This window comes from Tamandua tetradactyla, chromosome 1 (assembly GCF_023851605.1).
Source record: "Tamandua tetradactyla isolate mTamTet1 chromosome 1, mTamTet1.pri, whole genome shotgun sequence".
Taxonomy (NCBI): domain Eukaryota; kingdom Metazoa; phylum Chordata; class Mammalia; order Pilosa; family Myrmecophagidae; genus Tamandua; species Tamandua tetradactyla.
Window position 1 is genome coordinate 109635046 of NC_135327.1, and position 21800 is coordinate 109656845.

The 21800-nt window shown below is 35.6% G+C and overlaps 1 protein-coding gene and 1 pseudogene across 9 annotated transcripts in view; both read left to right on the top strand.

The window, feature by feature from the left end:
• The window catches only part of DGKB (diacylglycerol kinase beta), an 802099-nt gene that overhangs the window by 205664 nt on the left and 574635 nt on the right, over positions 1 to 21800 (top strand). For 2 of the 9 annotated variants that reach the window (XM_077122505.1, XM_077122483.1), the window contains exon 1: positions 11065 to 11305. The exons of the other annotated variants lie outside the window; for them this stretch is intronic. Coding sequence is in view for 1 of the 2 variants with exons in the window: in XM_077122483.1 (XP_076978598.1) it covers positions 11269 to 11305 (37 nt within the window). In the remaining variant the exon portion in view is untranslated. Of the gene's footprint in view, positions 1 to 11064; positions 11306 to 21800 lie in introns of those variants that run through there. 9 annotated transcript variants of the gene reach the window in all.
• On the top strand, positions 11319 to 16504 carry LOC143651720 (phosphorylase b kinase regulatory subunit beta-like; annotated as a pseudogene).

A 21800-nucleotide genomic window follows, 5' to 3' on the forward strand; every position in this document is an offset into this window, starting at 1 on the left:
TGCATGGAAGAAGTATGTGGGATTTGTGCTTGCTCCCTCCACCACCACCTCCCACCAAAGCCAGTCATTACTTATGTGCCTACACCACCTGGGGCATGAGGATTTCACAGATCTCATGCCTTGCCCACAATAATTCTTGTGAGCATCTGTCTAGGTATGTGGAAAAGATTTGGTGAGTCTTAGCATTCAAGACTAAACTGTTGCACTTGATCACATTTGGCCTTACAGAATTTGTTATAATTTCTGTTGCTTTCTGTTTTCTTTTTACCCAACTCTTTGGCTCTGACCGCTTCCTTCTGGGCTTTTCCAATGGTGAAATAACTCATGTATCCTATCTTTCATTCAAGGGGCTTGCCACACTTTGGAATTGTTTTCATAAAGGTGCTTTGAGATCTGAGCTCACTGATGGAATAGAAAGTAAGATATGATTTTTAGAGCAAATGGTTTTTTATATTTTTTTGGTGGCAGTGATGTAGTTTACCAGCTTTGTGGCATACATGTTTTCTGTTCTGTGTTCTCTCATACATGTTTTTGATGCAGGTGGCCTTGGGTCCTAATTCTTTTCTAAGGAGAACTCTGTCATCCTTCTGTTCTGTTGACAAAAGTAAAAAAAAAAAAAAAGAATGGATTTAATTAAATTTAATTGTGAATTTCAATAAGGTTTATACAACACGTACACACATACTAGCAATGATATATGATTTTAATGACTTAGATGAAAGGAATAGATATTTAGAACCAAAATGTTTTATTTGAAAGTAAATTGAGTGAGAAGGAAAGAAGGTTAGAAAATGAAAGCATGAAATCATTTTATCAAATTAGTGGTGAGTTTGCTAGTGATTTTCTATACTTTTCTCTAGACACTTCTTATTACTTACCTAGAAATAATTAAAAATGCTAATTTGGTGTTTCTAAATTTTCAGGTGCGTTTTTATATCTATTACTTGTTTATTTTTTTTTTCTGAGACATTGTACAGCGTAGGGCAATAAAATCAGTGTGAAATGCCAAGGGAAAATGGTACATCTAGATAAAATATTCCTCATAATACTTTCTTGCTCTTTTCCCAAAGAAAGTATATTGCTGCTCCCATCTTCCAGTCCCTAGGGTTGCCAGACTTGATAGCAGTATGCACATAGGAGCTTAAGCTATGATAGCTGGGGTTGTAGTAAAAAGAGTTCCTTTGTCTTCCAGCAATGTGTTGGATAGACATACTGAAAAGTCTTTCAATAACAAACATAAATTGAAATATATTATTGAGCTTGTAAGAAATATGGGAATTTCCCAAAGACCAAAAGGGGAAAAAAAAAAAAAAAAACAGTTGCTGACACAGGAGGAGTAAGAAATCAAATAATCCAGGTTGCGCTGGACCAATACCAGAAATTTAATATTATACAGATATTAAATATATAAATAATCATAATCATATCTTGTGATTAGTGAAAAAATGGAGACCTAAAACCCTTTGCAAAAATAGATATGCTTTGAAAGGAAGGGAGACATAATTAAAATGTTCAATGTTTATTTAGATTTGAATAAAATTAGATTTTGCTAATTTATGTATTTTCTTATTTCTATTGTAACTATTCAAGAATATTGAAAGATAACAGCGTACAAACCAGTAGAGTAAAAAATAAGAACAATCAAAAGATTGTGAGATATAAAATATGCACTCTCTATCATAACCTAGTGACATTTATCACAGGATTGCAAGGGTGTTTTAACTCTTAAAATGTACTTAGTGCAATTTATATAACAGAATCATGTGGCAAAAAGCATTAAAAGCATTCAGGAAAACTCAGTATACTTTCATGAATAAAAATTCTTTGTAAACCAGCTAAATAATTAACTGTCGTCATCCAGAATAAAAGTATTTAATACAATAGTATAACAATCATCATTTTCAGCGACAAAAAGTGCAGTCTTTCCCTGAAAAATATGGAAAACAACAAGGATGTTCACTGTTGCTTTTTTATTGAACACAGTAGTGGAGGTCTTAGTTAAAAAAAAAAATATCAGGATTGGAATGGAAAGAGCAAAGTTAGCATAGTTTATGGATGCTAATTATTTATTTATGAAGCAGAAGACATTATAGACAAATTAGAGATTTAATAATTGAAGTAATCAGATTGCTATATCTAAGGCACTACAGAAAAAATGTAACAATTCTGCATACCAAAACTAACTAGAAAATGTAATTAAAAAGAAAAGCAACATCCCTACAAAATACAACAAAAATATACTATAACTAAAAATCAATCTAACAAAATACATGTGAAATCATAATTGAGAAAATTATAAAACTGTGGAAAATGTTAAATCTGAGATGAATAAATGGAGCTATATTTCATGTTTATGTCTAGGAAGAGCTAATATTAAAAAAAATCAATTTTCAAAAAATATTTTATGGATTCAATTATATTCTTATAAAAATTTCAGTTCAAGGAAATGACAAACTGCTTCTAAAAATTTCACAAAAATTGAAAATGTCAAGAATGGCAAATTCTCTGATGAAAGAGAACAATTTGTGAAGAATGTCCTGCTGAGATATTAATGCTGTTTTAAATATAAAGTTTAAACAATTGAGGTGATTAATTGAAATTAGCAGAGGAATAGATAATTAAAATAATGAAATTGATAACCAAGAAACAGACTCATGCACCTATGGGAACAGACTATATTATAGAGGTGTGATAAGGTAGCAGTAGGGACAGAAAGAAAAATAAATAAATTGTCCTGGCCAATTGGGTCTCTACAGAAAAATAAAACATTGGATTCTGATTACACAGACACAAATAAAACCCATTTCAGTGCATAAAAGATACAAAAGAGGAGGGAAAAATCTAAAATTTCCATTAAATAATAGAATAGAATATATTTGTGACCTTAGGCTAGGAGAGAATTTCTTAAGTAAGAAAGAAAATAATGTATGCCATAAAGGGAAAAAGTACATATTTCATTATATTAGATAAAGAGCTTTTATTAACATTAAGGCATCATACAGAAAATGAAAAGCAAAACATATAATGGAAGGAGGTATTGGTAAGAAACTATAACTGGCAAATGATCAGTGTCCTGGATATACAAAAAACTCCTATATATGAATAAGAAAATAATAAACAATGTAATAGAAAACAGAGCAAAAATTATAAACCAGCATTTCTCAGAATAGGCAATGTGCATTGTCAATAAACATGTGCAAATGTGCTCAGCTTTATTTGTACTGTGTTAAGCCAATTAAAGGTACATTGGATAAGGGTGTATATACATCAGATCACTAAACCATAATAATAACTAATTGATAATAGCTAATGTTAATAATTGGTCTGAAGAATTATATGTATTGTTGAATGTAAGTGGGTACAACTATATTTTGGGAGGGGAAATTTATGACAGTCGGTGTTTCTTGTAAAATAAAATGTACCTACACTGGATTTTAACAATTCTACCTAGGTAGTTTTCCAGACAAACTCTTGCACATCTGAACCGGGAAAACATACACAAATGTGTTTCTAAGAGCATTGCTTTTAAGAGTTCAGTGTTGAAATTGCCTTAGTTTTTCAATAAAATACCACAAAATTATTGACTTTAATGAGGAATTTATTGGCCCACAGTTTAGGGCTAGAAGGCTAAATCAAGGTAGGGTCAGGCCATGCTTTCTCTGAAGCTTGTAGTGTTCTGGTGGTGGCTGGTTGGCAATCAGTCTCTGACTCTGTCATGTGGCAATATGACTCTATCTTCTCTTGGGGCTTCTACTTCCATGTCAAATTTCCTGTGGCTTATAATAACTTGAGGTGTATAGGATTAAGGCCCACCCTGATTCAATTTGGCTTTATCCCAAAAGGATCTTCAAAAAGATTCCATTTATAAATGAATCCACATTGACAGGACCAGGAATAAGGACTAGATGTCTTTTTGGGGGACATGTTTCAACCTCCATGATAATCCAAATATCTATATCCAACAGATTAGCAAGTAACGGTTAAAATTATACACCATTGAAAGTGAATGGATTAAAACTACATTGGTGCTAAAAAACAATTTGCAGGATCATAAATCAAAATACAACATCATTTAAAGAAATTCAAAACCATACAAAAGTAAAAAATATATACTGTTTAGGAACTGCTGGGATTGAATTGTATACCCCAGTTTTGACATGTTCTTGTTTGGTCTGCATTCTGGTGTATATGGCCCAGTTATAAATAATTTCTTCAAGGTGTTGGTTCAGTTAAGGTGTGGCCCAACTGAATCAGTTTGGACTTTAATCCAGATTACTGGGGTCCTCTATAAATTAAGTGAAAATCAGATAGAGAGAGAAAAGCCATGGGGAGCAGCCAGACGCCAAAAGTCAATGGAACCCAGAAAAGAAAGGAAAGACCCTGCTATGGGCATTGCCATATGACAGAAAAGCCAAGGAACCCCAAAGTTTGCTGGCCAGCCAGAAAGGGAAGCATTTCTAGCCTCTCAAACTGTGAGCCAATAAGTTCTGTTGTTAAGGCAACCACTTGTATGGTATTAGTTTTAGCAGCTGGGAAACTAAAAAAAGAGCACATCCTTGGGAGATAAGACAGTGATGCGATATACAAGATCCTGCAGTAGGGGACAGGATATTACAGTTTTGAGGTGAGTGGTGGGAGCAAAAGTGTTCATATATGTTTATTCCTTTGTGTTTTTCATGCTTTACCTATTCTTTTGTATGTTGTGAAATGCTTTAAATAAAAGTGATCACTATGTGAGAGATTGTTCGTTTTCATTCCCTGATTTGAAGGTCGTGATCAAATCACTGAATACATAATAACCTCAGTTTTTTATCTGAAAAAAAAAATGTTTTCACTAAAGGTTCCTGGTATATACTTTCCCCACTTTCTGTTGAGATAGGTGTTTGTCAAATAAGGACGGCAAAAATATTTGCACATCCCCAATTTCATTAACAAATTCATGTATTTGGGTTCTGCAATGAGCAAAATTTGTTGCAACTGAAATTCCAAACATAAGCACTCAAATAATTCCCAAATGTCAAACAGTAAATCAAGCAGTGAAAACAGGAAGAAATAGCATCAGCAAGTGAGAGGGAATTTCAGTGTAAGGATGAGTCACACTGGGAAGGTGATTTAACGCTTTTCTCACTCATGCTTGCAAGTGTTTCAAATACTTCAAACATCTTTCAATATTCTTATCAGTAATTTGGAGTGCATATCTTTTCCTCCTCCAGTTACATGGTATGACAAATGAATCACAGTTTTGGAATCCTTGCCAAATGCATTTTTCTTGGTATAAAAATGATCTATATTTTGGATAACCCAGACTGTTGATGTGACTACAATTTACTTAATTTTAGTCAGGTGATCAATTAGCACTTTTATTTATTATTTCAAACAATATTTGGCACCACCAGTGTATGTTTCATACTGTACTACTTACGAACAAAAAGGATTGCACAAGATACAAGTTCTCAAAAAGTTTAAAGTAGGCTTACATAAAACCCAAGTGAAAACTTAAAAAGGAAGGTAAACCGACAAATTCTTAAAAACAATGGTAAAAAAGAATATTATCATAGAAGCAAACTGTGCACATTCACACTGGCCTGCTTTCTTACTCATTCCTATCAGGTACTGTTGTACCTTTATTCCAGCTTGGAGTGGATGATCTAAGACTTCCATGGGGTTCTTTCATCTTTGCTCAAATGTTACTTCTTTGGACAGGCATTTCCTGATTACTATTTAATTCACTTTCCACCACATACTCCCTCTGACCCTCATCATTTCTCACCCTTTAAAATGTAATTTTCTTATTTACTTGTCCAATATTTGTCTTCCCTTGTTCCATCCCCAATGAAGTTGCTTCAAGATGGTAATGATTCCCGTTCTGTTTCTTATAATTTTTCATCCCCAGGGCACATAACAAAGGACAGATTAGTCACTGAATAAATACTGTTGAATAAATGAAACTCATATATGGTCTGGGAGATAAGCCTCCCTGTGGGATAAAGTGGGATAAAGGTTAGATTTGTGGAGATTTTTCTAAGGCAGAGAAAACAACATTTGACTGTTTAGGCATAGTAAGATTTTAGTATTAATTTTTTAATCCATTAATTAATTCAGTTAGTCAATCACATATTTTTAAATGCCTTCTAATTTGTGCCAGGTATTGTGCTAAGCATTAAGGATTACAAATAACTCAAACTCTGTATCTTCCCTTAAAGAACAAGGAAAAGGAAAGAATCACCAAGTATTTAAGCAAAGTAAGCAGACTGAAAGAGATGGATCAAGATAATAAATTAAACACCTGAAACTAGAACAAACAGATAATAGACATGACTGTTGGGGAGGGAGTACAAATACTTCTAATTATTATTATGGGTGAGATTTAAGAGAATAAAACAAGACAAGTCTATGATGAAACAGGAACAATCAGATGTTAATACTTCTCAGAAATTAAAATTATGATACCAACATAAAAGAAAATTTTAAGAAAATATATATGGCTGTAAAAGAGCTCAATAATCTGGAATATAAACAAGGGATTTATTTAAAACAGAACAAAATAATGTAGTGACAGAGGGTCCAAAATTCATTTATTAAACATCCCAGATGCAGAGAAAAAAAGAAGAGAAAAAGTAGAGGACAAAAAAAAAAAGATCAAACCCAGAACAAAACAACAAAAAATGATAAATAATAGAGGGTTATTCTCTTGTTAAGAAAAGTTATTTTTTTAGCTTAGAAAGTAGATAGCTTGTGTCAAGTGGAGTGAAGAAATAAAACAAATATCTCAACATTTTAAAATGTATTTGATTGTTAAGTTCAGACAGGGAGACTGATTATAGAGTGTTCCAATAGCGAAGGACAGCTAATAATGAAGTGTCTTAAACTGTTCTCTATGAGAAAGGTGTTGTTCTGAATAGCTTACATTTCATTCTTTCAACAACTCTATGAAATAGATGCTCAGGAGGAAAATGAGACATAAAGAGTTTAAAATATTTGCTAAAAATCATTGCGCTTGTAAATGGCAATCATGGGATTTGAATCCAAGAAGTTAGGTGCTGGTAGTGTCCATTTATTTAATCATTACTTGATACAGCCAAGGCCCACAGCTAAAAATGTCCAAGTTAATATCAGAATTGTGTAGATAAACTGAAAAACTTCTACAGAAGGAAAAGATGAAAAACTAACCAAACAAAACAACCAATTGAAAAAGTGACTCCTGCAAAAGACTGAGACTTAAATATGCCTCAGCAAGAAACAAAAGTCAGAAGACATGGATTAATGTTAAAAGGTCCTGGGGAAAATTGATTTTTAAATTACAATGAATTATATATCCAGGCGAGCCGTCAGCAAAATAAAGATATTTTTGTACCTGTGAAGATTCAGTGAGTTCACATCTCAAGTATCTGATCTCAAAGTTTACTTTCATATGAACTTGAGGAAAACAAATAAGGATTGTTTTAAAAGAATCAATCAGAGGATCCAAGAAACATAAAAGAAATCCTAGAATAGTAAATATGCTGTAGACCTAATAAATAAAAAGTTCAAACTACAATAGGAATCTAGATGATCTAGGAGATGTATTGTTAAAAAGAAATGGCATTTGTGGCTGAAGGATGCACTGACGGAGAAGTAGATTGGTGAACGATGGTGTATAGTTATGAACGAGAGTTGTGCTGCTACCAAAAGGAACAAAGTCATGAGGCATGCAACGATGTGAATGAACCTGTGGGACATTTGGTGAGACAAAATAAGCCAGAAACAAAAGAACAAGAATGGCATGGTCATCTTTAGAAAATGCTTATAAGAAAACAGGGAACTAGATTGTAAGCTTTTAGAGCAGACACATTAAGTCCGGAGTGGTGATTACTATTTCTGGATTTTGAGAAGCTGTTTTATATATATAACCTGATACTTAGAGGTAAGAATGAAGCCAAATAGGATGGGGTTAAAGTAATTCAGAGCACAGGGATAAGGAAGACTGTGTGTATATTTTAGAACCACACATACTCTTTAAGACCAATGGAAGAAAGGTTTATTTGGGCTGGAACTGAAATTTTCTGTAGCGCATAATCTAATTCAGCCTATCTGTATCGCTCATTTGAACAACTGAACACTCTATAATCAGTCTCCCTGTCTGAACTTAACAAGGGAGCACAGAATAAGAAAGAGGTCCTTTAATCCTGTATGGATTATTGTAATGCCTGGAAACATCTTAGAGTATATTAAACACATAATCAAAAAGTATTGACAAAGTCCCTTGAGAAATGGATGAATGACTATGGAACTCTTAAACCTTACCATCAGGGAATACCCTGATACTGTGTGAAACTTTAGGGATACCCAAATCAATAGGCCATGCCCTCAATCATGAGGCTTACTCTTGTGAAGCATATGTAGGTAGCGGAGAAGCTTAGACTACCTATAGGGATGCCTAAGAGTTACTTCTGGAGGACCTCTTTTGTTGCTCAGATGTGGCCTCAGTCTCTCTAAGCCCAACTCTGCAAGTGAAATCATTGACCTTCCCCTTATGTGGGACATGACATCGAGGGGTGAAAGTCTCCCTGGCGACGTGGTAAAGGACTCCTAGGGATGAATCCAGACCTGGCACTGTGGGATCAAGAATTCCATCCTGACCAAAAGGGGGAAAAGAAATGTAATTTAAAAAGTATCAGGGGCAGAGAGAGTTCAAATAGAGTTGGGAGGCCACTCTGGAGGTTGTTCTTACACAAGCTTCAGTTAGACCTTGCTACCTATCATAACCTGCAACCCCCAACCAGGACCATTCCAGCCTATCCTAAAGAACACCTAGGGCAATATATAAGATTCCACAAGGGTTCCAGGCACTAGAGTAACTTTGCAGAAACCTACAACCTCCAGATGGGTCCCTGGTCCAGATAAGTCCTGAAACTTAGCCCAGCCTCTCCAGAACATCAGAGAGTTCCATCCCCATATCCCATATTAGTGACAGACCCTTCCAATATTAAAAATTTAGAATTTCCATAGCCCAGGGCGGGCCACAGTGGCTCAGCCGGCAGAGTTCTCGTCTGCCATGCCAGAGGACCTGGGTTCGATTCCCAGTGCCTGCCCAGGTTAAAAAGAAAAAAAAAAAAAGAATTTCCATAGCCCAAACATCCCCAATGAGAGGTATGGAAAGATCAAAGGTGATGGTGGAATTATACATAGAAGATAGGACTTAACATGAATGTGAGTGCTGAATCATTAAGTTGATATCTCTTTTAGTGTCCAGTATTTTAGAGCAGAAGTAAAAACCTAAAATTGTGAAATTGTAACCCAAGTCAAACTCTGAAATATGTTCTACAACTAATTGTGATGCTGTGCTTTGAAATTTATAGCTTTTTTGCATATATGTTATTGTTCACAAAAAAAGAAGGAAAAAATGTCAATTGTGATGCTAAAAAAGTACTTAAGCCCTCTAGTTGCCTATATTCTGGAGCACTAGAGGAAAAATATGAGAGGATTGTATGGTAGCCCACGACAAACTCTGGGATCTGTCCTGTAACCACTTTTTGAAGTGTGCTTTGAAAACTAGTGCTTTTTTATTTCTTTGCTTTGTATATATGTTATACTATACAATAAAAAAAGTTAAAAATAAAAAGAAGAAATGGCATTTGATCACAAAACCTTTGATACAGATCCTATAGGTTCTTATAGATATGATAACGACTGACTCTTCTGTTAGCAGGAATGAAGACATGCAGTGAGGGAATTCTGAAAAGAGAAGAAATCTGTGTAAGAATATCATGGTCAGCATACTATGCCAACTAAAATATGGTGTGGCTTGATGCGCTAATTGCATATAAAATGGAATCTATTTGATTCTTAGACTATTCTCCTTTAATGCGCACAAGATTAACCAACATTATAATTCCTCCCCCGAGATACAAATCAAACTATTTTGTTAGGAAATAAATTATAATACCATATGCCTTTAAAGATATTGCAAAGTGGTTTTGCACTTTTAGAATCAACTAATAGGTAAAATACTGAAGTTTGTTAGAATAGGGTAAGATGTTTTAAGATTTAAAGAACAAAGACGTTTATATCCTCTGTGCACAAAATAGTTGACTGGGAAAAGTTCCAGATTTCTGCTTAGCTCTATATCACAGGATAATTTAGACTCAGATGTCTTTTATTTTGTGGATCTGACATTCCATGTATGTTCTAGTCATGTTCATTTTCCAGCTAACAGAAAGGGGTATAGAGAGTGCATAAAAATGTTACATGGCTATTTAAGTGCCCCACCATCGAATCAGACCTCACCATTTCCCTGCATTCCATATGCCATGTTTCCATTTAACTCCATGTGCAGTCATAGGGTGTGCATTGGGTACAGTAGAAGATGTGGGCTTATCGGTGTGGCCATATGTCCTAGTGCAAGTCTTTCTATGGAAGAAGGATAATCTTGATGGCAGAATAAAATTGGAAAGGTAAAATTAAACAAAATTGGAAAGCAGGATAGTGAGGTAAAAAGAAACGTAAATGAGTTTCTAACACTCTCCAGAAGATAGTAAATAGATACTTTAAATTCATGAAATGTTTATTTTGATAAAATGCCAAAAGAACAACTAAAACCAGTGATATAACCAGTAATAATTTGAATAGCTGTGTGTGTTGGGGAAAGGTGTAAATGTACCATGTGTCTCATCTTTTATATCAGGGAATTAATAGATAATGTGACAAGAAATGGAGTTGGCTAAACAAAATAGAAATGGCTAAAATAGTTACTTTTGATGTTTGTGAGAGCCCTTCATATTCATTTGTTATCCTGTAGAATGGTCTGAACATTTTAATCATGTTATTTTAACCACATTATTTTTAATTGGATTATAGTCGTGGTAATCATTTTAAAACAGGGCAGCCATGCCTCTTAATTATAGATGGCAAATCTTCACAAACTTCCTTTTGTTGAGCCCTGCAGGCCCCTACTGGCCCCTACTGGTCCTCTTCTTCCTCTCCCCCTACGCTGTGCCTCTGAAGCTCAGGGCCACGGAGCCAGGTGGACGATCCTTGGGCGTTCACTTCCGGTGGCGGCGGCCTTCACTTCCGGTGGCATGCCTCCCGGATGTGCGTCCCCATCGTGGCGTGCACCCCGACGTGCCCCCCCCTCCCACGGCAGCGCCTGCGGGCCGGGGCTCACAGGCGGCCACAGGGCGGAGGATGTGGTGATTGCAGTGGTTGGGGTGCCAAGTCTCTCCCACCGAAGTGAGCCGGAAGGTCCTGGAAGGAAGAGCCCGGCCCAAGCGCTTGTTTGGCTGACTCTGGATGGTACTTCTCTTCCATCGCCTGGGGCACGAGGCAGGTAAGGGTGCTGATAGTGAGCCTGTACCTTGCCCTGCCCAGTGTTTCCTTCAGAAAACAGGCGATGGCACCGTGCTTGCTTCTAATGTCTTCCTTCCACCTTTAGAATGTAGGTGGCGGAGTCAACTCTACCCTCTCTGTGCTCCCTCCTCAGAGCCGATGGTTATCCAAACTTCGCCCTGATTTTTCCCATAGAATTCAGGCAGCAGCCACCTACCTGGAGAAGAAAATGTGACCTCTTTATGTGTGTTCCGCTGCAAAAATCAGATATTTTCATTCTTAGTTTAGCCTGGAACGCTTATGATTGTAGTGAACAATATGAAATGGCCAGCTCAAGTATGCAGTCATCTGCGCTCCACCCACTTTCTTATGGTCTGACTCAGTTTATGAGCTTCTTAAACATTGATTTTCAAAGAACTAATAATGGAACTCTGGGGGATAAATTGGATCATTATTACAGAATTGTCAAGTCAACATTGTTGCTGTATCACAGTCCAACCCCAGGTCTCTTTTCCAGTAATATATGTGGTGATGATCAGAATACCAAGATCCAGGACAGTCTTTGCCATGATGCTGGAGTATGGGATTTGGCTCTTGCATACATGTGCATTGATGAAGACAAGGAAAGGACCCATGAGCTAGAGCACTGGGCTATAAATTGTATGAGAGAAATTTTCTACTGCTGGTATCAGGCTGGTTGAGCAATTTAAGCACAATCTATGTCCAACAACATGTCCTCACTTTATATTCAATGTGCACACGGGAGATGAAGTCCTCTCCAATGAGGAATTTTGTCATTTTCAGATAAACACAGTATCATTCCATCTCCTTTATCTTGTGAAAATGATTTCCTCAGAACTTCACATTATTAACAGCGCTGAGGAGGTCTCTTCGTTCAAAGGCTTGTATTTGGTGTAGAAAGGGTTTACCGTATGCCTGACTTTGGTGTCTGGGAACGAGGAAGGAGATATAATAATGGTAGCACGGAAGTACATTCAAACTCAGTTGGCTTAGCAAAAGCAGCTCTAGAAGAAATTAATGGATTCAATGTCTTTGGCAACCAGAGCTGTTGTCAGTTACATTTGTGGATATAGATGCTCACAATCACAATAGGCAAACGTTGTGCTCACTGCTATGTAGAGAATGAAGATATCACAACACAGATGCTGTCCTGCTCCCCTGCATCAGTTATCCTGCATTTGCAGTAGATGATGTTTAGCAAGACACTTGATAAAGTATTTAGAAAATTAAAAGGAAGATATGGATTTAAGCGTTTCTTGAGAGATGGATATAGAACATCATTGGAAGATCCCAATAGATGCTGCTACAAACCAGGTTAAATTAAGTTGCTTGATGGGTTTGAACGTGAATTTCCTGTATTTTGCCTTTACATAGTGATTGATGGTATTTTTAGAGGTAATCCCAAACAAGTAAAGGAATAGCAGGATCTTCTGACTTCATTACTTCATCACACTACAGAAGGATGTCCTATTATACCAAAGCATTACTATGTGCCAACTGACTTTGTAGAATATGAAAAAGAAACCTTGGTAGTCAAAAGAAATTTCCTAATAATTATGGCCATGACAGAAAATTATTTCTTTGGGGACAAGCTCTTTATGTCATTGTAAAATTCCTGGCCGATGAATTAATCAGTTCTAAAGGCATGGATCCTCTCCAGCGCTATGTCTAGCTACAGAATCAGTGTAATATTAACATCAAGGCCCACCGAGGAAATAATTTGGTGGTTCATGTAGTACTTACAGCAGAAAGCCAACACCTTCAAGTTTTTCTCAACACATATGGTATTCAAACTCAAACTCCCAAACAGGTGCAACCTATTCAGATGTGTCCTCAGCAAGAACTTGTGAAAGTTTATTTCCATTGGAGTATCAATGAAAAGTTAGGATTCTGTGGAAGACCAGATAGGCCCATTGGCTGCCTAGATACATCAAAGATTTATTGCATTTTAGGAAAGACTGGTTTATCATCCTATCATATTCTACCTAAGTGATTGTGCTGGTTTGAAAATATCATGTACCCCAGAGAAGCCATGTTTTAATCCTGACTTAATCTTGTGAGGGCAGCTGTTTCTTTTAATCTTGACTCAATACTGTAAGTTGGAATCTTTTGATTATTTTATCTCCATAGAGATGTGACACACCCAATTGTGGGAATGATCTTTTGATTAGATGGTGGGTCCCGATTAGTTTATTGGAATTCTTTAAAAGAGGAAACATTTTTTAGAGAGCCAGAAATGACAGAAACCACAGAGCCGATATAGAGAGAAATGTCAGTCAGAGCTGACAGAACTTCATAGCAGAGTTGACACAGATGCCAACACTTGGAGAACAGAGACACAGATGTTTGGAGATGCTTGGAGCCCAGCAGCATCACCATGTGACGTTAAGCAAGCCATAATCTGGAAAGAGCCAAAGGAAGCCGCAAGATACAAGCCAGCCCTGGAGAAGCAAAGTGAGGAATTCCCACAGAAACAGAGGCTGAAAGCAACAGATCACAGGAGCCAGGAACCAGCAGATGCCAGCCACATAACTACCCAGTGGACAGAAGGTTTCCTGACCCTCTGGCCCTCCTTAAATTGAGGTTTATTTTCCTTGGCCTTCATTTGGACAATTTTATAGGCTTAGAACTATAAACTTGTAACTTATTAAATTCTCCTCTTTAAAAGCTGTTCCAGTTCCAGCAGCTTGCAAACTAACGCAGTGATTTCTACATGTTTCAAGGTATTTTACTGCTGATAAATGACATAAAGAATGAGCTGTAACTCATTAAGTAATACTGAAAAATGCATGGACATCCACTTTTCCTTGTTCTCATACAGAAAAACAATATAAGAGGTAGCCGATTCAGCCCCATATTAGATATGCTGGCAGCCTTTGAAAAGGAATGTTTGGAGGAGTCAAAGTTCATGTTGCTTGCCTTCAGACACTAAGGAGCCATAGTATAACGTGATTTCCTAAGAATCAGTGATACAGAAGAACTCCAGAATTTAAGAGTTTTGAGGAACTAGAACTTCCCAAACATTCAGAAGTCCAAAGACAAAGCAGCAACCCCAATGCTCCTGAACTGGAACAGCAACCAGATATTGCCATTACTGACTGGAAAAACAAAGTCATGAAATTCTTCAAAAACTGAATGCGGTTGTGTAGCTAGCGAAGCCATCCTGCTGGGTATATTGCTCAAGGCCCCAGTTTCATCACAAAGGAAGCTGCCATTTCTTACCACACTGAGAAAGGTTATAGAAAAGCTGACAGCAAAAAGCTTTGGTCAGTTGTGCACCATGCAGCATGTCTTTTAAATAAAATAGTTGTTCTAGTTTGCAAGCTGCCGGAATGTGATGCACCTTTTAAAAAGGGAAATTTATTAAGTTGCAAGTTTACATGTTCTAAGGCCATGAAAGTGTCCAAATTAAAGCAAGGCTATAGAATGTCCAATATAAGGCATCCAGAAAAAAAATACCTTGGTTCAAGAAGGCTGATGATATTCAGGGTTTCTTTTTCAACTGCAAAGGCACATGGTGAATGTGGTGACATCTGCTAGTTTTCTCTCTAGTCTTCTTGTTTCATGAATCTCTCCCAGGGATGTTTTCCTTCTTCTTCTCCAAAGGTCACTGGCTGTGTGGGCTATTGTAGCTTGAAAGCTTTTTCCAAAATGGTTCCCTCTTAAAGGTCTCCAGTCAGCAACCCCAACTTGAATCTAATCAAAAGTTACTACCCATACTTGGGTGGGTTGCATTTCCGTGGATAATCAAAAGCTCCCACCCAGCAGTACTGAATGAGGGTTAAAGGACATGGCTTTTCTGGGGTACACCGCTGATTCAAACCAGCACAATAGTGGACAACTTGGCTCCATCCATTACTGATGTATTAGTGCAGGGCAAACAGGTAACTTTGAATGCCTTTGGGCATAAAGAAGAAGTTATCACTAATCCTTTATCTCCAAGAGTGATTAAGAACATCATCTAAAGTGTGATATCTATGATGAGAGGGAAGCAGTCATCCAGCAAGAACTGGTCATCCATATTGGCTGGATCCTCTCTAATAATCCTGAGTTATTCAGGGCATGCCAAAAATATGAATTGGGCGATCATCTGTGCCATGGACTATGCGCTACAGATCCACAGTGGAGACAAGCCAGCCATACTTATATCAGCTGTCACCTACTCAAGTTAAAAACTTTTGTTGGATATTCTCCAGCCTCAACAGAATGGAAGAAGTTGGATGATCAGGAGTTAGATTGATGGGTCTTTGGATTGAACTCCCCCTGGGTTCTGTGTGGCAGATCCTGGAGCACATGCTCAATGGTTATCATTGTAGCTATAAAGCAGTTTGCCACAGCAACCAGCCCTGTCATATATGACAATGTATACAATAAATTCTCTCTCCTTTTTGAAGATATGTTGGGAAATATTGACCATCCAAAGTATAGATAGATCACTGTGGAGCAATAAATGGTTGTATCCATTGTACTAGAAAGAAACCATGAGTTAGAATTTCAGGACAAAGTAGATCTAGACAAATTTGGTGAAAGAAGTGTTTCATGAATTTCAAAAAGATGGGAATGGGCCAAACGAAATGGAAAAACAAGATGCCATGGCTTCCTTTTACAACACTCCACCCCTGGGGAAAAAAGGAACATGCAGCTATGTCACAAAGGTTGTGATAAATTTGCTTCTAGAAAGAGATAACAAGCCCAGCAGTGATGATCTGTGTCTAGTCAGGTAATGAGGGTGTAGAAAAACTCTTTTGATATACTGTCTAGAAGTGCATTAAATTTCGTGTTGAAGTGTAATCAAGGCTTCCTTTGTTCTATGGACTGATCGTGCTAGTGAAGTTTTTGCCATGTCATTGGCAGAGTTATTGAACCTCTTGCACTCCATAGCCAATCTAATGGTAAGAAATGCTTTACTCAAGCAAAAAAAAGTTCTAGTGATTTGTCAACAACAATAATCTTCACTGAATGATTGAAACAGTTTATGGATTGAAAATTCACCTCTGCATGTCTCATAAAAATGAATCTTTGCTCTTTGGATTAAATTTCCAGCTCAGTGCATATTGGTGGACTTTCTTCAGTGACATAGTCATGTTATAAGAACATCTTAATATGCATTATGAAAGCAGAGTCAGCCATCTGATATTTTAATTCTTAGAAACTGCATTATTAATAGTATTTTAGTATATAGAGCTGTTATACAATTTTGCCTTATAAGCATGGATGTTGTTTTTTGTCTGTGCTAACAATAGGGGTTGGACTAAAATACAATGCAGTAAATTTATGTCTTAACAAAGATTTCCTTTGAGCTCTTAATAAAAAACCTTTATAGGATTGTTCAGAAGTTTGTTAAATTATAGGATTGCTAACCTAGTTTGTTCTAGTCAAAACCGTATTAAAAATCATTAAATTTAGGAATTAATTTTAAAAGTTCATTTTGTTTATTTGAATAATTGGCATTAAAAGTAAGAACGAATGATTTCGCCTTTCTACTAAGTAATTCACGTTTTATTAAAAGTCATAAAATAAACTAAAATGGAAAGCTGTCTATATGAGTGAGAGTTAAAAGTCAGCTCCCTCTTCAACTCGCTCTTTTAGTTGAATGCAAGAAATAGAAAATCAATGTTTTCTTGGCTGACTGAATATATCCCTAATAGTAAACTTTGTATGAAACCTCAAGTAATTTTTTTTTCTCCTCACTTTCAAAAAATATCAAGGAGCTGAAAGATTAATAAGCAACCAAGCATATCATTGAAAAATAGATTTAATATTATCCATGTAGCATATAATAATGAGTATTTTATACAAGAAAATGAGTCGTGGTCACTAGCCCATGGAGCTTGCAGTCTAGCATGTATGGAGTATTTTAAAACTGGAAAAGGCCTCAATATATTTTATTTTTATTTACATATGAAAAAATAAGATTCAAGGAATATGCATATTTGCCTGTTCAATACAGATTTTCTAACTCCAAATACTGTGTTCTTTCTGCTTCACAGTGCTTTACTTCTTCAGTCTCCTTATTGTGATCATCTTTAAGAAAATGATATTAAATAATTACTGTGCTACAATACAAGTAAAACAGAGAATTTACTACTAATACTTTTATCTACTTAATTTATTTAAAACTATATGAAATCTGAATTGAGTTTTTTATTTCAGCAAGTAATATTCTAACTTGAATGCAAATAGATTTGCCTCACATTTGAAATATTTCCAGATCTTATACATAATAACCAATCTTTCCCTCTTAAACATTGCTGTGACAAATTAAAATGATCCAAAGTTGTTGACGAGCAATTTAGCATGATGCAAAGAAGCCTTACATTGTGTGAAACCGTTGATGCATCCATTGCGCTTTTAGGGGTTTATCCTAGTATTAGACTTAAATATGTTCCAAAGGTATATGTATATCATGTTCATTATACTTTTTATTTTTATTTTTGGCATGGGCAGGCTCCAGAGATCGAACCTGGGTCTCTGGCATGGCAGGCGAGAATTCTGCCACTGAGCCACCATTGCACTTTTAATACTAATAAAAATCAATGATATTAAACATAATAGACTAGTAGATGGAATTATAGCACAGCCATACAAGAAACACTAGTCAGCCGATGATATTGATAGGAGATATTTAAATTAGATTAAGTGGAAAAGCTGCTTATAAATATGTATTTTTATGTGCACATATACTGAAAATATTCTAGTGGTATATCAATACAAGGACAATAACAGTAATTTCCAGGTAGAAAAATTAGGGATGGTTATATCTTTTGTTTTAGATTTTAAGTGCCTTCTGGCTTGGAAGAAAGTGGCATGTATTAATTATATAATCATAGAAAAATTATATGGATCTTGACTTTAATCATTAAATTCACTTTCATATTGACAACAAAGGAACACTTGCCATTTAGTACATGTAGTACATGTGGATGAGGAGAGCCAAAGCATATAAAGCAATGCATAATGGAAAGAATTAGGATAGGAAGGAAAGAAACTGGAGAATTCTAAGACAATAACAAATTGTTTTTAAAATCTCTCAAATTTAGATAAATTTGCTGCCAATTTCACTTAGTTGGCCATCTGTCTTTATTAACTTAGACTTTCTTAGAAAATCTAATGATTTGTGGGTAACTATATAGATTCATAGATTGAAAAAAAATGGATAGCTTTCTACTTGGAGTGGAATTAATATTTAAATAACACTTTCAAAGAGCAGGTTATTACAAAGTCATAATTATGTAACCTCATTCTGAGCAATATTGAAGCAAAACCAGTATGCTATCACAAAATAATAATGTAATATATAAATAAGAAGAAACTCAAGATCTTTACCCTTTTCCTTTTACACTACCTCTTCTCAGTGCTTTTTCTGTAATTTTAGATCTCAAGCAGAACTAATATCAAATCATTGTGGAATCTTCTTTATAGTCTTATGTATAGTTGGACAATGGGCCTTATGTAAAGCACTTGCCAGATAACACACTGGAGTATAGTTTAATTTCTTGGAATTCTCTTCTTTAAGTGGATTTTCTCAAGACCAACTCTATCTTTGGAGGAGATACTTTCCTAGTCCTTTCCAGGCATTTCCTATCATGGAAACAATGTCAAGATGATTTCTCCACAGCTCTTAAAATTTTTTCTGCCCCATAATTCAGACTGTTAACTCCTCCTTTTATCTTTCCCTATCCTGTAAGTGAGATCAAATAACACTGATGTGAGTTATGGCCAAAACCCAGCACAATAGCTGTCATATATTCTAGTAACTCAAGCCAATTTGAAAAGTGTTTTCTCCTTTTATAGTGAGCCCACCAAAAACTTGTAAAGCAATATGGATTTATGAAAGCATAATTATCCAGTACTAACAAGGCTTTATCATGATATATGACAGGTTGCAATATCAAGGAATTTTCCATAGGTATAGCCAGTATAATCATTTTTATTTATGGCCCATTACATCTGGTGATGTCATCTTTTGTCCACTGCAAAAGTCCAACCCTACTCCTTTCCAGAGGTTTTTCTAAGGCAGAGGTAGTTTGTTCATGGTTTTACTGCCTTTCTTTATTGATTACTTCACATATTTCATTATAAAACTGTTGACATGAAGATAGGATTTATTTAGGGCAGCTGATATTGGGGATTACACCATTTAAGCATATGCATATGCCTGTGTCTTGACCACATGTTCTTGAAAAATTGTTTTTATCTAAAATTTATTTTAAAGTTTTGCATCAAGGATGTATGCTTTCATTTCACATTGATAATAAAGTTTAATAAATTACTTGGAGTAATTTTTCACTGTTTGAAAGGAACTAGTCTTCAACTTTTCACTGTCCACTGTTATAAATACAGCCTCTATACTAAATCCAAAATGTCCCTCTTCATAACAAGTTTAGAAGTTTAACAACAAAATATGAAACCATTTTTTTTCATACCTCATTTATTGATGAGCGCGGTATTTATTTTGTAGTACAGCTGGTCAATCCAAGTACTTTTATGCTATTAAGGTCTTTTAATTAATCTTCACTGGAGCATGATCATTTCCCTTCAGTACTCTCAGACACTGCATCATCAACATCATATAATAGTCCTTCAAGGTTGTCAGTACCCTTGGCTGTAATAATTATAGTGGCATTCAGAGATATAGAGGTCACTTGGATTTTTCCCACATAATCAACAATACTAGAATGATGTCCTAGAGGTATCAAAATACCTTAGTTTGCAAAATTTATTTTCATTTTGAATTCTTCTTGAATATTTTTATTAATGGTAACAAAAAGCTTCTCACCTGAGTCTTGACCACCTCCTCATTACACTAGATATGCTATGGTATATAGGCTGAAACCATGTTCTTCCTAGACTGCTCCCAGGCAGTGATCTAGCACAGTGTTGGAGTAATAGAAACAGGTCATTTCTTTCCAACTCTTCCAGTGGGCAAAATTTGCTCAGCAGCTGTGCATTGGCCTGCCTCAGACATCTCAGAGCTTCACTGCAGTTCTGTGGCATAACTAAAATACCCCTTTCTTGGTTTCTCTCACAGGTATCTGCATCATGGTCTGAGGACTCTCCCTGCCTTTTTCTACTCCTGCTCATCTTTTTCTTTCTCAAGTGTCTTCCCAGTGTCTTGCATGTGTTTCTCAAAGAACCCAAACTAACACACCATCTAACAGGCAATAAACTTTACAAAATTCTATTAAAGTCCCTGGTGGTGGTGTTTTCTTTTTTTCCGGAGTAATGCATCAGTAAATCTTTTAATTCAGTCGAACTTTTAGTTTCTATCCAAAATCATTGTTTAGTTTATCTTTGGTGGGTTTGATGTCCTAGTAGTTTTGCTGTATTTTGTTTTGTTTTTCATTGCTAAGTAATTAAAGGATGTGGTGTTTGTTTTAAAAAAAATTTCTCTGTCACCGTGATTGAGAATTTTCTCAGCAGTAGAAACACATTGATCAATGGAAACTTGCAGTACCCTGGAGAGACAGTTGCATCCTTGCAATCATTGGAAACTTTTCATAGCTAATCTTCGAATTGTGCAATACTGCATGGTCCTTACATCTCTTCGTCCATTTCAGACTTGTTTTGTAACTCATGTACTTCAAAAAATAATTTCCCTTCTTCATCTTTGAATCTTCAAAAATGTTTAAATATTGTGATATTTGCCTTGATCCTATTACATGAATGCTGAAATACAGCTATGGTATATCATAAATTTTCTCATTAGAATAGTGTACACCAATAGTTTTGTTACCAGGATTTTTATTTGATAGAAAATTGTGGCAAAGTTCTTTGCAAGCTGTTATAGCAAATATTTCAGTGTAAGACTATATAGCATGACAGATACCATGTATAATTAAAACACATCTTTGATTTCCCTTCTGAGCAACATTTTGGGACAGGGATTTTCAGGAGGAATAGGGAGCAATATTCATATGCTTAGTGTTTCATCTCTATAAAACTCTCTTCCCCAAGAGTTTAACAAATATAAAGATTTATTGTCATATTTTAGGATAATTTCTCAATTTAAAATTACCAACTTAAGCTTTAAGAGGACTTGGTCAAACCTGATCACTTTTTAAAAAAACTTTTTTATGTTTAATATAACATATACAAAGCACAGAAATAAAACAAGCATTAGTTTTCAAAGCACTTTTCAACAAGTAGTTAACAGGACAGATCCGAGAGTTGATCATGGGTTACCATCCCGTCCTTTCAGATTTTTCTCTCTAGCTGCTCCAGAATATAGGAGGCTTGAAGGCATATATATTTTTTTATCATTGCAATTGACTTTTTTTGTGTGAAAAATAACATATATGCAAAAAACAATAAATTTCAAAGTACAGCATCACAGTTTGTTGTAGAACATATTTCAGAGTTTGACATATGTTATAATTCCACAATTTTAAGTTTTTACTTATAGATGCTCTAAGATACTGGAAGCTAAAGGAGATAATCAGTTTAATGGTTCAGCAATCATATTCACTTGTTAA